Source organism: Polypterus senegalus, chromosome 3, assembly GCF_016835505.1.
Source record: "Polypterus senegalus isolate Bchr_013 chromosome 3, ASM1683550v1, whole genome shotgun sequence".
Lineage (NCBI taxonomy): Eukaryota > Metazoa > Chordata > Cladistia > Polypteriformes > Polypteridae > Polypterus > Polypterus senegalus.
This window is the reverse complement of record NC_053156.1, coordinates 69,732,497-69,749,111: the sequence shown is the minus strand read 5'-3', so window position 1 is coordinate 69,749,111 and position 16,615 is coordinate 69,732,497. Positions and strand designations below refer to the sequence as shown.

General features: G+C 38.5%; 1 protein-coding gene across 2 annotated transcripts in view; it reads left to right on the top strand.

The window, feature by feature from the left end:
- The window catches only part of l3mbtl3 (L3MBTL histone methyl-lysine binding protein 3), a 174,807-nt gene that overhangs the window by 100,265 nt on the left and 57,927 nt on the right, over positions 1 to 16,615 (top strand). For both annotated transcript variants that reach the window (XM_039747467.1, XM_039747468.1), the window contains exons 11-12: positions 3,078 to 3,229; positions 13,619 to 13,695. In XM_039747467.1, the coding sequence (XP_039603401.1) occupies positions 3,078 to 3,229; positions 13,619 to 13,695 (229 nt within the window). The remainder of the gene's footprint in view (positions 1 to 3,077; positions 3,230 to 13,618; positions 13,696 to 16,615) is intronic.

The following is a 16,615-nucleotide window of genomic DNA, read 5'->3' as shown; positions in this document are numbered from 1 at the left end:
AGCACTGTCCTCCACGGTTCAAAGACCATCCTGGCGCCCAGGAAAGAATAGTGCCGCTCTCCCGGTCCATTCTTCCTCCAGGCATCCCAGCAGGGCAGGGTTCTTGGCCATCTATCACACCATACAGGATAAAAATGGAGTTTATGCCATTACAGAAAAAGTTTGCTTACCCTTGGTTCAAATGTCTGTGAAAACGTTGTGACTAGATTATACATTCTGAATGATCTAAAACCAGTTTATTAGCTGCAGATTTAGAACTAGTGATAAGCAGTTAATAGTGTGCTAACATTAAATTCTATTTTATTTCCAAGAGCTTTGGCCAAGAAGATAGATATGGGTTATTGAGATACTTGTGTTTCAATTATGGCCAATTATAGCTTGTCTTTTTTATACAAGTATGGCTTGGTGTTACTGTGCAGTAAACCACTGACAGTGTATATTAGTGATGCGAGTACAAATGTTGTATAATTGTTGGTATTCTAAGGTTTAATTACAGAAATCAAATGCCTTAATTTAAATTAGAACCTAAACATTTGGGTACAATCCAGAACAAACAGAGATAATTTGAAACTTTAATTATAGTGTAATCCTGGTGGCACTTTAACATGAATGTACTATATACACACACAAAGAAATAAATGTAGTTTTTGTTCACAGGTTCATCCTTTTATAATCTTTAAGCAAGGCTAAACATTTTGATTACAATGACGTTCAATTTTAAAACATACTATTAAATGAGTTAATTTAGCCCATAAAAAATAATTCACAATTTCACCAATCATAAAACTTTGCACTATATTTATCTCCACTGATGTGTTGGCTTATTAATTGTTATTATAGGTTTCCCTGGAGGTGTGTTTAAGATATAAATGAAAGCCTTGGCTAATAAGAATTTTTGGTGTTACACAGTGTGACATCTTATCTCAAATAGGGCTCCACCAATATAGCTTGATACCCTGTGTCGAATTTCTCACCTACATTAATGTTTATTATTATCTTTTCATTTTTTTTATCTTGTTGCAGCTAGTTTTTATGCAGACTGCATTCACATTTCTGTTTAAACTGATGTCTTAAATGTCCAAAGGCTAATAGTTACATGAAACATTTTTGGTCATGGTCTATTGACATAGTTGTTCTAAAAAATCAATTAAAGGTAACATGCATTCTAAGTAATTTTTGTTATTTCTTAGTTATTTAAAATGGAATTACAGCGCACTACAACCACAGAGTAATGGATTTTACTTTCAAGCTACCTTGATTGATATGAATTAACTTTCTCATATAACAACACAACTGGCACATGGGCAGTGTGTTCTGGTACAGACAACCCAGGGTTTTCTCTTTTAGCTAGACAGCATACTGGTCCAGGTGATGCCCTTTTAGATGACCAACTAAACATGTATTGTAATGTTTTACCTTCCACTGACTAAATGGAGCAAATATTTGATAGTGTTATTTGGTTTTATACTGGTGTTCCTGGTTACGGACTTTAAAATTATTTTTTTTGGTGCTGTAGTTAAAATATCTGCCTTTAATGTCTACAATGCTGTCTTATTTAAGTGTTCCTAAATCTTTAAAACCATGAACTTTACTAATACTAACTTATGTTAACTAACTTAAAGCCATAGGACAATAAAGTGTGGACAGATCTGAATTCCATTTGTAGATTAAAATGAGTGTTCTTTTTCCTGTTTAAATATTTATTGACCACTTAAACTGGGAATCAACCTTGACCCTGCTTTAAGCCCCTGGTAACAATCAGAATGTGTAATATACTAAAACCAGTAACGGCACACTGCACAATAGCGTGCAGTGAATACGCTTGACTTGAGCATTCATTGTTTTCATACTCTTTCTCTGTGCATTTAGCATTTGTTTGCTCAGAGGTTGATTCACTTGCTGCTTCCTGAGCAGCTCTTCTTTTCTCTCCCCTAGTAGCCCGCTTCTGCTCTTCTTTTGTCAGCATCTTTTCACGTTAAAACTGATTAAGTCAGCGTTTGTGTTGCAGTTACTTAGTACGTTTTGTTTCATTTTTCACTTAAGCTGGCACTTAAGTCTTCAGTCTGCCTCAGGAATGATTTAAGATATGAAGAGGTAGGGGAAGTGATGGCTAAAGTTGTAGGAATGAGAATGGAACCTGTAAGCATGCTGGCCGCTGACAACAGTTGATTCTACAGTAAAATAAAATAAAAAGAGGAATAACCTTGGAGGTCAATCCTCACCCCGAAAGCAGATAGTAGACATCATGTAGTATATGTGTACGAAATTTCGGATGAACAGGTCAAATGGTTTGCGAGCTACAGGTGATTTAAAATCCTGGACAGACAAACGAACAGCCACAGTAGCGTATAATATATAAAGATGCATACCTCTGACTTTATAAGACTTGCATCCATTTTTTTATATTGTACAATTTTGGTAATGCCTGCTTTAAAGATTAAGATGGTTACATCACATCCATGCATCCTCTGATTTCAGTTCCCATTTATTCCCGTACATGTTAACTTTGTGGGGTTGTGAGGTTGAAGCCTATCCTAGTGGCACCAGGCACAAAGCACAAATCACAAAGGGCGCTAATTCGTGGTAAGCACTGGGCCAAAAGAAAGTCAGCAGTCCTCTGAGGCTACATGCTTTTTGGAAGTAGGAGAAAACTGGAGAAAAAACTGGTACTTCATTGGTCAAATGATGTTGCCTGTGTTGTTGTCCCACAGGAGTCAATATTTCACTTAAAATAGAAACAAAGGGATGGCTGATTAAATGTATCATGTTAAAGAATGCCAAATGACAAACATGAAGAGCTGATCAAAAAGAATACCTGCAATTTTGCAGTGCTGTATATAAGAGGGGTAAAGCAGTCCAAGAATTTTAAAAGGTGCAGTTTTTTGTACAGGCAAGAAAAATGATGATCTGGCAGCATTTGGCTTGCCATTTTAATCACAAGACTTGACTATGTAGGCATTCTTCACAGAGCATAAACATGCTCATCAGAAGTCATGGGCAGACAGTTGCTTAAATCACTATGCATTGTCTCTTTATAATTTACATTCTTATAGGGTTGCTTCTATTTTTCTTTGCAGACAATTACTCCATCAGGTTTCCGAGTAGGGATGAAATTAGAAGCTGTTGATAGGAAAAATCCTGCATTGGTTTGTGTTGCAACAGTCAGCGACATGGTGGACAATCGCTTCCTAGTGCACTTTGACAATTGGGATGAAAGCTACGACTACTGGTAATTTGCACTTTAAACATATTCTCATATTCATATATTGAAAGATATTCAACAATTTCACAAAATAAACTTGGTTAATAGAAATCTGTCTGTTATTCTATTTATGTTTGGTATTCAGCCTTTTTAACTGTATTTCTTAACTACACCATAATTTGTGTTTGATAAATTGTTTATTTTGACTTACTAAAGTATTGCCCTGTTAATATTCTTGAATTTCTTTCATCATCAAGGCATTTTGTTACATCTTATTTGTCCTTTTTGTTTGGTCACAGCTCCTGTTTGTTGTTATTTCTGATTTAAACTCACTATCTTAAGCAGCATCCTATCTCAGCTAGATTATTGTTTCTGTCAAGACTTTGATTTTTGCAGCCTTATTTTTTTGTAATTATGGATATATTTATTTCTTTTTATGGCTCTACATTTTGTCTTTGCTAAATATGTGCTAAAGTTCTGACCACATTTTCACCTACTCATACTTTTTTTATAAGTCATCTTATTTGCTTGACTTGTTATGATTACATCTCCATATCCACCCATGATGTCTCCTTCCCTGTTGCACTTTTAAATAAGACGTTTAGCAGTTTTCTTCTTTTCTTGTTGATAATAAAATGAAACAGTGATGACACTGGTTTGAAGCAAAGTATTTACATTTGAAAAACATCATTTGGAAAACATCTAAGATTATTGTTATGTGAGTAAGAATGTTAGAAATTAAGTAACCATGTACTGACAGGCATGCACATAACTTGTTTTTTAGGAGGTTTTCTGTCTCAAAATTTAAACAAGTGTTTATTGAATGATTCAAAGTGTGTTATACTGGGGAGTTGTAGGGTTGGGGAGGTTTATCCCATCTGAAGTAAGCCAAGAGTTCCTCTAAAAAGACAGTTTTTATTATTGAGGGAAATGTTTCTCTAAACTATAAAAAAATTAAAAGATAGCATTCAGAAACCCACTTAATCCCAGTCAGCATCTTATAGGGCTGTACCCTATCCCAGCAACACTAGGTGCAAAGCAGAGAAAAAAAAGGCACAGTGGGGAAAAAAAGCACGAAATGTCAACTTCAATCTCGAAATTTCCACTTTAATCACATAGTTTATTTTGTCATTAAAGTAGAACATCATAAACGTCATCTTAAAATCATTTACTTAACCAGTTTCTCAAATCACATCGTAATTAAAGTAGCACGTTAAATGCTTTGTTTTGTATTTGATCTTCTATGTGATCTATGTGTGTGAATCACTACTTGCTTCTTAAACCGGCTCTCTTCCTCCAACTGTACACAGAATCCATTACATTCGTGATATTACAGCTCTCTGAATAACTAAAATACTGAGATGTATACGTGATATTATTAAGAGTTAAAGCACGTTATTAAACATGGGTTTTACAGCGCAGCGATTGTGCACGACCATCGATGAAATTATTTATTGCAGCAGTACTCAGGGGCGGCTCTAGGTTTGTGGTGGCACTGGGCAGAAAAAGAATCGGTGGCTCCTTCGCCCACCAATGTCAGTGAGGTATCTTATGCACGGCGGATGGCCACGTCCGTTGCAGACACTAGCCGCCTCGTGCTCATGACACAAGCATTTAACTTTTGTCGAAATTTGCCGCTGCATTTTTAGCTGTGTCGTTATTTTCTCTTTCTGTTTTATATTCAATATGTATTGGCGTGGCCGCCCATGCAGTTCTTGCTTTTCTTTCTCCAAGTAACCGATTGCCACACAATCAGCTCTGTAATAGATGTTAAGCCATCTGTAAACCTAGAGCACAGATTCTTTAAAAAGTTTAAGGAACATTGAAATATCTTCGTAGTACATGTTCAATTATTCTATCCTTCACGCCAGTCCCAGTGAAGAATATAGATTATTTAAATGAAGTTAAAGTTTTACCTGTATAATATAATAAACATATTTTGCTGCATTTCATCTTAAAAATGATATTGTCATCATATGTAAATACGCACTTTATAAAGTGGCTCAGGTTGTGCAATATTATAACTGTAGTACAAGTTTACAGTGAGGTAATTGTACTTATAAGTACAAACAGTTCTACAAGGAGCAGTGATTGAGTGCGTTTATAGTTCTTGGGATGAAACTGTTTCTGAACCGCGAGGTCCGTACAGGAAAGGCTTTAAAAAGTTTTGCCGTGGCTGAGGTAGCGTGTGCCTGATGCTGTATACCGATAATTCTCTTTCCGAACAGCTGCTGCTGTGATTCACACTCAGATACAGTGATATAAATACTCCGAGTGCTGCAGTGAGAGTAATATGGAAAAAGATGATCTGCTGTGGCAACTCCTAACGGGAGCAGCTGAAAGAAGAAGGTGCAGTGAGAGTAACAACGCTAAAGCAGTTATGGTATTTGGAATACTATGGCTATTCCCTGGACCATTATATTGTTACAAGTTAATTACAGTCAGATGCGTTACAATAAACAGTAGCACTGCTTTGACGCTGGGTGCCGCCAGTCTGCAAAACCGAGCGGAGAACTTGCGTACGACAAGGTATGAGGTACCGTGGAAAAGTGCGTGGCTTTACGCCAAGTGAAGGTTTATACATCGCGATTTTAACGTGGAAAAGTTCTTACGCTACATTTCTGTGCGTACACACCGTTTATACATGAGGCCCCAGGGCAGTGACTGGGCATAAGATTCAACCTTAGGATGCTGCCTCCACTGTGGTATCAACTGTGCTGCAGTGCCACCCATACTATATTACAATAATTAACAATACAATACTATTTAAAAGTAAATGCATTTGTGACAAGATTAGATGTAGGGTAACTTTTTTATTTTTTACACTAGTCAAGCATTAGTTATTTAAGCAGTGAGAGCAGCAATTCATTCTGCTTCTGTGGGGACCAATACTAAAAAAAGCAAACAAAATGTTCATTCACAAGAGGATTTTCCAGAATTGGTTTATTAAACAGTATTTTAACATAAATATGTGTGTTTGCGATGTTGTGATAATATGATTGGATATAAGCATATGCTTTATGTGGGACAACTAAATTGAGATTTTTTGCATGAACATTTTCATATTGTTTACTCCCTGTTGTATCAGGAACATTATTTTCGTTCTCTATTAAAACTGAAAATTAAAAATTGTTCTTAAATATTGATACATACAACATGGGCTAAGTAAAAGGTAAAAAAAAATATAATTTTTAGATGGAGTATTCTTTTTTTAAATAAATTTGTAGTTTTGCCTAAAACCACAAGGTGGAGCCAGTGATTTTTAAACCATATTTCAGGGAATGTTATCTTTGAATGATTAAAGAAACAAGAGAAAGAAGAGATTATTATTATTTTTAGAAGATAAATAATGTTAGGCTCAGAATTATTCTTGCACTGATTTCATAGCAACAGGATGAACAAAAGAAGAAAATGTATCTTATTTAGGTTATGAATAATGACACAAATGCATTGTCAACCACATGCTATTTAATAGCAAATAGAGTGCAGATTATAGTGTTTTATCTACTGCAACTGAACCAGGCTCAGCCTTCCGATGAAACTAGTATCCACACCTTTCACCCTAAAATAATACAAACATACACACTTATTATACATTTATTTTCCCACCATACATCACACCCTGCAAAATAGTTAATAAGCAAATCATTTCCTATATAGTTTACATATCAGCCCTCTGAAGCATATTTCAAGTAGGTAGTGAAGTAGAATTCATTTAAAATAAAATTAGGTCATTTAACTTATTTAGTCATTGTGGTGTGGTGTTATATTCAAATGTGATATATATTGTATGTTTTACTTTGACAGTAAGATAGTACAATGGTGCAGTAGTTACATTATGTCTACAGTATGTGTGTACATCACCTCCAATGGACACGTGCTCCTATTCAAGGTTATTTCCTACTTTACACCAATAACTGCAGGAATAGTTCACAGCCCTTATGACCCTCAGATGGATTTGGCAGGTTTAATAAATTGGATGCAGCTGCCCTAACTAATATAAACACAAGAGGTGTTTAGAAATGGACAGTGGTTTCAAAAGGTGCGGTACTTTAGGAGGTTAAGCCCGATCTGTGCCACCCAACCCCTGATCATTCATACCCAGATATGCCAAATAATCACAGCAAGCTCCTTATTATCTTAACCATCATATACAATATAGGCCTTGATCAATGGTAAAAAATTTCATTCAAGATACACGTATGACACACAAAACCCCTATAGGGATAGACCCCACACTTCGATTTTTCATACATGTACAAGTCACACAAAACCACGCTTTTCAGATTTTTATTCTTGGATAGCAGCACATGACAATCACAGTGTGGGCTAAAACCCTTATCCCTGCAACTCCTGCAGATGATCCTGGAAATTGAACTACAGTTACTCTGCAGTCAGAAGAATTGCACCTCACTGACTGCTAGAAGTAAGGATAGACCAGGATTACAGTTTGCTTGGTGCTGATTACTTACCGATATAAGACACAACAGACTGTGCGATCATTACGGTTTGCTCCTACCTGAAGAACCGCTTTTGCTTCTGTGTATCTTCAGACTGGAATTAAAATTTTTAAGATGATTGTTACATTTGGGGCGGCACGGTGGCGCAGTGGTAGCGCTGCTGCCTCGCAGTTAGGAGACCTGGGTTCGCTTCCCGGGTCCTCCCTGCGTGGAGTTTGCATGTTCTCCCCGTGTCTGCGTGGGTTTCCTCTGGGCGCTCCGGTTTCCTCCCACAGTCCAAAGACATGCAGGTTAGGTGGATTGGCGATTCTAAATTGGCCCTAGTGTGTGCTTGGTGTGTGGGTGTGTTTGAGTGTGTCCTGCGGTGGGTTGGCACCCTGCCCAGGATTGGTTCCTGCCTTGTGCCCTGTGTTGGCTGGGATTGGCTCCAGCAGACCCCCGTGACCCTATTCGGATTCAGCGGGTTAGAAAATGGATGGATGGATGGATTGTTACATTTCATATTTACGTTATGCAATAAATCAGTTCCTTCCTGTTCCAGTTCCTCCGTTCTTAATTATTTATATAATTTTAGCAAATTATTGTGTTAATATTAAGAGCTAAATGCGAAACACATTTCTGTTACCTTTCTTGTTTCACTGGGTAATGTTGATAGTATTTTATTCTAGTATAGGTCATTTTGAAGTAGTAGATATTTTTTAATTGCTAGTTATTGGATACCTACTGTATTGGGTATACTTTCAAAATTGTTATGTTTAAGAAAATTGAACTACAGTTAGTCATTAACCCACCACTAATACATATCAATTGATGCCATTTTCAAATTTCTTGAATTGAAATCTTCTGTATATAAATGCTGCTGAGCCACAACAAGACTATTTGTGCTCTGTTTTTGAAGCATGAATTGGTAATACGTTCTACTAACACATGTAATTATATTTTGTTATCGTTGTTACTTTTGAATTTAACTCATTGTTACAAAATGATTAATAAACAAAAAAACACTACTCTTGGATGAAGTAAATAAAAATGAAATGCTTCAGCTTTCATTTCAGTTACCTCAGCCTCTGAATGCACCTAATGTTACGCCATGTGTGTGTTTTCTCACTTGTTTAATATTGTCTTGTTTATCAATCATGTTGTGATTATATATTCTGTTAAATGTTTTTTGTTGTAGCTTTTATTGGTATATGTTATGCTTCCAACATATGGAGCCTGCAGAGTTGGAGCTGCCTAATCACGCAGATAAGGTATTGGCCCCATCAAATATTTAAGGAGAAGCTTCAGTGAGAGGCAGCTTTGGCATTGTTCCGTTTTAATTCTTGTTTTTTGGTTTTGAGAATATTTCTGCTCTTTGGATTTCCTGTTTTGACCCTTATTTAAAGGCACCATTTTCTGATCTACTATTAACTGGATTTGTTTGCTTTAGGTTTGCCTTTTTAGGAAAAACCTATTATTTGCTCCTACCTAGTTTTTTCTTTGCTCTTTTGAAATCTTTAAAAAAAATAAACTTTTAAGAAATATTGTTTAGTTTGTTCTGGACCAGAAGTTTCCAACAGTTTTCCTCTCCTCCTTTTTTCTGACATTTTTTTGAGATTTTGAACTTTAGAAAGCCTTAGCCCCATTTGTGATCAGTAGGATATCACCAGACTTGGTGATCTTATTCATCTTCCAGGTTATCTACTATATAGTAAAATTCTAAGGTTTGTGTGTGTGTCCAGTTCCTCAAAGCAATCTAACTGTTTAATTTGGCTTTGGTGACGTGATCGACGGAGGATGTGAGAGTGCGAGACATAGGTGGAGGAGGCACTCAGGAGGTGAATAATGCAGTTCGCATACCTGGAGAAGGTGTGAGCGGAGGATGCCATCATCTATATGCTACACCGATCCCTCTCCCACCTGGACAGAGGCAGTGGTGCTGTAAGAATTATGTTTTTGGACTTCTCTAGCGCCTTCAACACCATCCAACCTCTGCTCCTTAGAGACAAGCTGACTGAGATGGGAGTAGACTCACACCTGGTGGCATGGATCGTGGACTATCTTACAGACAGACCTCAATATGTGCGTCTTGGGAACTGCAGGTCTGACATTGTGTTCAGCAATACAGGGGCGCCGCAGGGGACTGTACTTTCTCCGGTCCTGTTCAATCTATATACATCAGACTTCCAATACGACTCGGAGTCCTGCCACGTGCAAAAGTTCGCTGATGACACTGCTATTGTGGGCTGCATCAGGTGCGGGCAGGAGGAGGAGTACAGAAAGTTAATCAAAGACTTTGTTAAATGGTGCGACTCAAACCACTTACACCTTAACACCAGCAAGACCAAGGAGCTGGTGGTGGATTTTAGGAGGCCCAGGCCCCTCATGGACCCTGTGATCATCAGAGGTGACTGTGTGCAGAGGGTGCAGACCTTTAAATATCTGGGAGTGCAGCTGGATGACAAATTGGACTGGACTGCCAATACTGATGCTCTATGTAAGAAAGGTCAGAGCAGACTATACTTTCTGAGAAGGTTGGCATCCTTCAACATCTGCAGTAAGATTCTGCAGATGTTCTATCGGACGGTTGTGGCGAGTGCCCTCTTCTACGCGGTAGTGTGGTGGGGTGGCAGCATAAAGATGAAAGACGCCTCACGACTGGACAAACTTGTTAAGAAGGCAGGCTCTATTGTAGGCTTAAAGTTGGACAGTTTAACATCTGTGGCAGAGCGACGGGCACTAAGCAAAATCCTGTCAATCATGAATAATCCACTGCATCCACTTAACAGTGTCATCTCCAGACAGAGGAGTAGCTTCAGTGACAGACTTTTGTCACTGTCCTGCTCCACTGACAGACTGAGGAGATCATTCCTCCCCCACACTATGCGACTCTTCAATTCCACCCGGGGGAGTAAATGCTAACATTAATTTTATTTTAATTTTTTTCATTTTTATTACTATTTAATTTAATATTGTTTCTTTGTATCAGTATACTGCTGCTGGATTATGTGAATTTCCCCTTGGGATTAATAAAGTATCTATCTATCTATCTATCTATCTATCTATCTATCTATCTATCTATCTATCTATCTATCTATCTATCTATCTATCTATCTATCTAATGCCAGAGTGTGAGCAGCAGGCTCTATTAGATAAGGCACATGCTCGAAAAAGAGAGAGCCTCCGTCAAGAGATGTTCAGACATACAGATACACCATGAAAAGGCACTAAAGGTACACACAACTGAGTTATCGACTATTTTTAAATTTAGGTAACATGGCCATTATCTATATAATTCACTGACTGTTACATATCAAATATCACTGTATCTGTGATTTGTCATCTGTGGTTTATCTGCTGGTTTACTTCAGTTCTCTTTTAATCTATCTTATCTTCTACATTAATTTATGGTAGTTATTTTTTTCTTGGTACATCATTCATAGTTTCCTAGATATAAAATCCCAAATATTTGATAAAATAGATGGGATTCTGGTTGTCCAGTACTTGTCTGTTATACAGAAAGTAAGAGGCATGCAAAAATGAGTTTGAAGGATTTTCTTTACAAGTTGCCAGAAGGGATTTAAAATTTTTAGGTGTCCCGATGGTGTTCAATGTCATTCCTTTAAACGAGCATATAATGAGACTCAGATTAAGGCACTCTAGGTGCCTTGTATGTTGTCTTAGTTGTGACAGATTAAGTGCTTCCTCGCACCCTTGTACCCTCGGACCACACGTCAGACACCAGATAAAAGTCCAAATAATTATTTATTATAATAATAAAGTGCACAAAGCACGCTCCTCTCCACAATTCTCAAATGAACAATACAGTAAACCAATCCTCCACTCCCAGACGCTTAGCCACCCTGCCTCCCAACTCAGCTCGCCGTCCGGGAGCTCCCACAGTCCTTTTATACTCCCTGACCCGGAGGTGTTCCTGCCCAACAGTCCACAAGTCCTTATTCCTTCCGGGTCAGGGTAAATAGTCCTTTTCTTTTCAACCCGGAAGCCCGTTGCTCTTCCTATGACGAACTTCCGGGTCATAGGGCACAAAGAACTCTTTGGTCCTCCCTGCAGCTCCCTCTCCTGGCCCCCATGGCATCCAGCAGGGCGGTGCATAAAAACTCCATTGTCCGTGATGCCCTGCTGGTCTTCTGGGAACCTCCATGCTGCAAGGAGGGCTCCACCTGGCGGCTTGGGGGTATTGGCCGGGATAAACAGCCGGCCATCCTCCACATAGTGTATGCTCCGACTGCAGTGAGTGATGTCTCGGTGAGGAAGACATTTTATTCACAATTTCAGTCGGTGGTTCACGGGTGCATACAAGGTGACACTCCTCTGTTCATAGTTGACATCAATGCGAAAACTGGCACTGACAGGGCTGACTATGAGGTTTGTGTCAGTCCCCATGGGTCTGGCAACAGTGGTGAAAGTGGCTCCATGTTCCTTGACTTTACTAAAGGTGAGGGGCTGTGGATCACTGGATCCTGGTTCCAGCGCCCTGAGCCTCATCATTGGACTTGGTACTCCAATACTGGTGGTGCGGTGAATGAGATCGAGCACATCCTAGTGGGCAAATGCTGGAGGCTCTTACAAAACTGCAGAGCGTACAGAAGTGCCCAGTTTGTAAATTCTGACCACAGACTTATTGTTGCTACTCTGAAGATCCAGCTTAGGTCTAGTAGCCTACCACCTGCTTGGAAAATGAGGCTGGACCTGGCCAGACTCCAAGAGTTTACACAGTTTGTGTAAGGAACTTCCAGACTTGGGTGCAACTGCTGATCCTAATTTGATTGGGAGACCTTCTGTGACAAGACATTGAAAGTTACTGAGGGTTGTGTTGGTGTTACCAGTGTTCTCAGAAGGAGGTGTTTCATCTCGCAGGGCACCCTGGATATCATCAAGAGGAGTTGCATTGCCCGGCTTGATTGCAGCTTTAGTCTGTACTGGGATCTGAGAAGGACAGCTGTGAGGGCAGATAAGGAGGCATTTGTTAGAGGAATCGGTAAGCAAGTGAAACACCATCAACGATCAAGTAAACAAGAGGAACTGAAGAATTATGCACATCCGAATGTGATCCTTAGAGAGTTGCATTCAGGGCGACTGATGGAATGGTCCTTATGGATGACACTGTAGTTGTGACCCACTGGGCTGAGTACATTGAAGACTGGACTCCTTTGGTGATGTTTCACTTCAGATAATCCTTGGGTACTTCTGGTTTGACTTTGTGTTGAAAGAGCAGTTGCTCACGGAGTCCTGAATGAGGCACATTACCTGCATTGTGTGGGAGCATCATTTACGGCACTGTGGCCATGTGGCGCGATTCCCCGAGAGTGATCCCGCTCACAGGAGTCTCCTTGTTGAGGACTCGATAGGCTTGACCAGCCCAAGGGGACACCCTGGCTGCAGCAGATGGATGGTCATTCCCCGAGGGTGGGACTGGACTGCCTCTTTGCCTGGGGGATTGACAACCAGGATACCGAGCTGTTTCGTTGTGTGGTGGGTACGGAAACGTGCTGTACCAGTGCTCCTAGCCTGACCTGACCAAATGTTCAGAGCAATTGATATTGTCTTGCTTTTTTCGGAGATTTCTGCTAATGACAAACATGGGTGCCTAATACAGGAGTGTGTGATGTTTTGTCTCAGACAGGAAAAAGACAGAGTGAAGTGATTTCTAAAGAACCAGGATATTTATGCAATGAATGACATGATCAGAAGGACAAGGCAAGGGTCAGAAAAGTCAGGATAAAAACATTTGTCTGAAAATGGTGGCAATCATGGTAAAGCAAAATGGGGGTCGCAAAATAATATTAAATTATATAGTTGATTTCAAATCACAAAATAAACAATTGTCCTAAAACTAATATTCCTTTAGAACAATGAAAAAATCATTATACACAACTGCATTAATACAAATGCTGAAAAACTGCATTTTTTGCTTAAACTGTAATATAGAAATATACTTTATTCTTTTTTACAGGTGTGATGCTACAAGTCCATACATTCATCCTGTTGGTTGGTGCGAAGAACATGGCAAAATTCTCACTACACCTCCTGGTCAGTGTGACATGTTATTTTTTGATTAATGACACATTCTACAAGCTGGCAATTCATTAGTTTTCAAACTATGTAATATTGTGTTAATTTTCAAATCAGATAAAGATCAGCTTCTTATTTATAGTCCTACTCAAAATATGCATTATACGCTGGGTATTTATTATACTTAATAAAAATATTAATTTTCTGTGTGCACTTGGCACTTTTTCCTAAATTATGTGCCCTTTTTAAATCTGCGTTTTAAATTATCAGATAAAATTGGATCCGTCTGCCTGTCTATCTTACTTTGTGTCACTGCTACTGCAGGGTGCCAAATGTTGTATTGACTACAATATAAAAACATTGAAAACGAAGAGACTCTCACAACTGCATGTATTTTCAGTCATATCTCAGTAAAAAATAAAGGAATCATGGTATATTTTCGTTTTGATCAAACAATTCAATGAATTTAGATAGTGCTAGTACAATTAACTTTATTTTGATCCATGATACACTGCTTACTATATATAGCCCCTCTCATTTTCGGTAGTCATCCTTCTATAAAGGTCTGTGTTTCACAATCCATGGAGCTGAAGTTATATAAATCACACTTCTCTTCTGAGTGTTTTGTGGAGTTTTGTTTCTAGAAATTTGGACAAATTAGTTGGTACCCTTACAGCTTCTTGAAAAAGTTCTGTGTGCCTCTGGAAAAGTAATTAAATGAAAAGAAATTGTCTCATGTATATCACTAGAATTACCAGAGCCACGAAAAAACTCGTAGATCCGTCCCACCTTAAATCGCTTCTTAAAACCGTTCTCACCTCTCCGCCAGCACGTTTTGTTAATCTAAATGTGCTGATAAAGAAAAGTTGCAAGTAGCCGGCTATTCCATCCCCCCACCGACTTAGAAAGTGCACAAACTTCTCCCAGCTCATGCCTTGATTGATTATCTGGGAGTGAAGTGGAGTTTTAGAGTGGAAATAATAGATCGTTATTTGGAATACACACATTTCACGTGTGTTCCGTTTCTACAGTAATCCGTGTAAACACATTTTTAAAACAGAAACGTTTTTCATATTGTAGTAGTAAATGACAAAATGTAGGCATAAACTATATAATGTATGAAGCCTGAAGTCCAAATATCAAATTAACAGTTTCACAAAAGGTACAAATATAACAGAACAAGTATGCTTTTATTCAAAAATATAACTGCAGAAAAAAGCCGCCTTAGCATGACACATGCATATCACAACTGCCATGGTAGCGTAATGGTATCAGCTGCTGACTAGTAATAAAAAGGTCATGAGTTCGATCCCACACGATTCTCTCTTGAGATTTTAATTGCTCTTATTCTTACTATTTTAAAATAAAAACATTCATTTGATTTCAGTGTGTAACAGCCAGTGTAATTTATGATACTTGTAAAGGTTAGTTTTTTTTTTTTTTTATTCACTTTTCATTCTCTCAGTCGTGTTCAAGATCCTTCCCTACCGCCCAATCACACTGCTGTTTTCACATAAAGATGCGCTGTAGCTCTGCAGCGTACTTGTGACTGCATTCTCGTACCAATGCTTGTGAACTGCAGTGCCTGCGTGCACTTTCCGTGGCATTACACGTCTATTTTTTGAGCATACCCGTGTCGCTCAAACACAGGAACATATGTTGATATACAAGTATGACAAAACAAGTGCACTTTTATTCTAGACAATAAGTGAAGAAAAAATAAAGCAAGTTACAGTAGGTGGTTGATACGACAGCAGAAGGATTGTGAGAATGGTAGACAAAAAGCCAAGGACAACTTGTAAAGAAATACAGGCCAAACTCCAAGTCAAGGAAAATCAGTGAGTGACAGTGGTCTCAATGGAAGACTAGGAGGACTCCACTGTTGAAAGAAAAACATAAAAAAGCAAGACTTGAATTTTTTAAAATGCATATTGACAAGCCATAATACTTTGGATAGGCGAAACAAAACTGGAACTTTTTCGTAAATCATATTGGCTGTTTGTCCATAGACGAAAAAATGAAGCTTTAAAAGGAATGAACACCATACCCACTGTAAAGCATGGAGGAGGCTTGGTTATGTTTCGGGTTGGTTTTCTGCGTCTGGCACGGGATTCCTTGACTCTGTGCGGGGAACAATGAAATCTTGAAAGACTATTGACATTCTGGAACGAAACATACTGCCCAGTGTCAGAAAGCTCTGTCTCAGACACAGGTCATGGATCCTCCAACAGGTTAATGACCCAAAATACACAGGTAAAAGCATCATAGAATGGCTAAGAACATAACATTGGACTATTCTGATGTGGCTTTCTAGAAGCCCTGATTTGAACCCTACCAAACATCTGTAGAAAGAAATGAAACATGCACTCTGGATAAGGCACCCTTCAAACCTGACACAGCTGGAGCAGTTTGCTCATGAAGAGTGGGCCAAATTACCTGTTGACAGGTGCAGCGGTCTCATTGAGAGCTACAGGAATCGCTTGTTTGAAGTGATTGCCTTTAAAGGTTGGGCAACAAAATATTAGGTTTAGGATCCCATCATTTTTGTCCATGCCATTTTCATTTGTGTTATTATTTTAAATATTCTGTTGATTCAAACCTAAAATACTAAGTCAGATTTTTGCTAAATACAGAATGAACAATGATGGGCACCAGTTACTTTTGTCAGTTTCAAGATATTTCAGAGGCAATTGTGGGTTCTTCTATTTTCGTGTAGCTATTTTTGTGACACTTCAAATGTCAGTTGATTCAGTTACTAGTTGCTGGCTGGTAAGAGAGTTCTCTGATGTTAACATTTTAAAGGTAAAATGATTGAAAAATGTGAATTGTTTCCCATACTACTAAGAAAGAATTGGTTAACTTCCCAGTTAAGAAATTTACTAATATGATTGTGCTCAAATAGAATACTACCCTGGCTAGTTTTTAATTGTGCTCTATT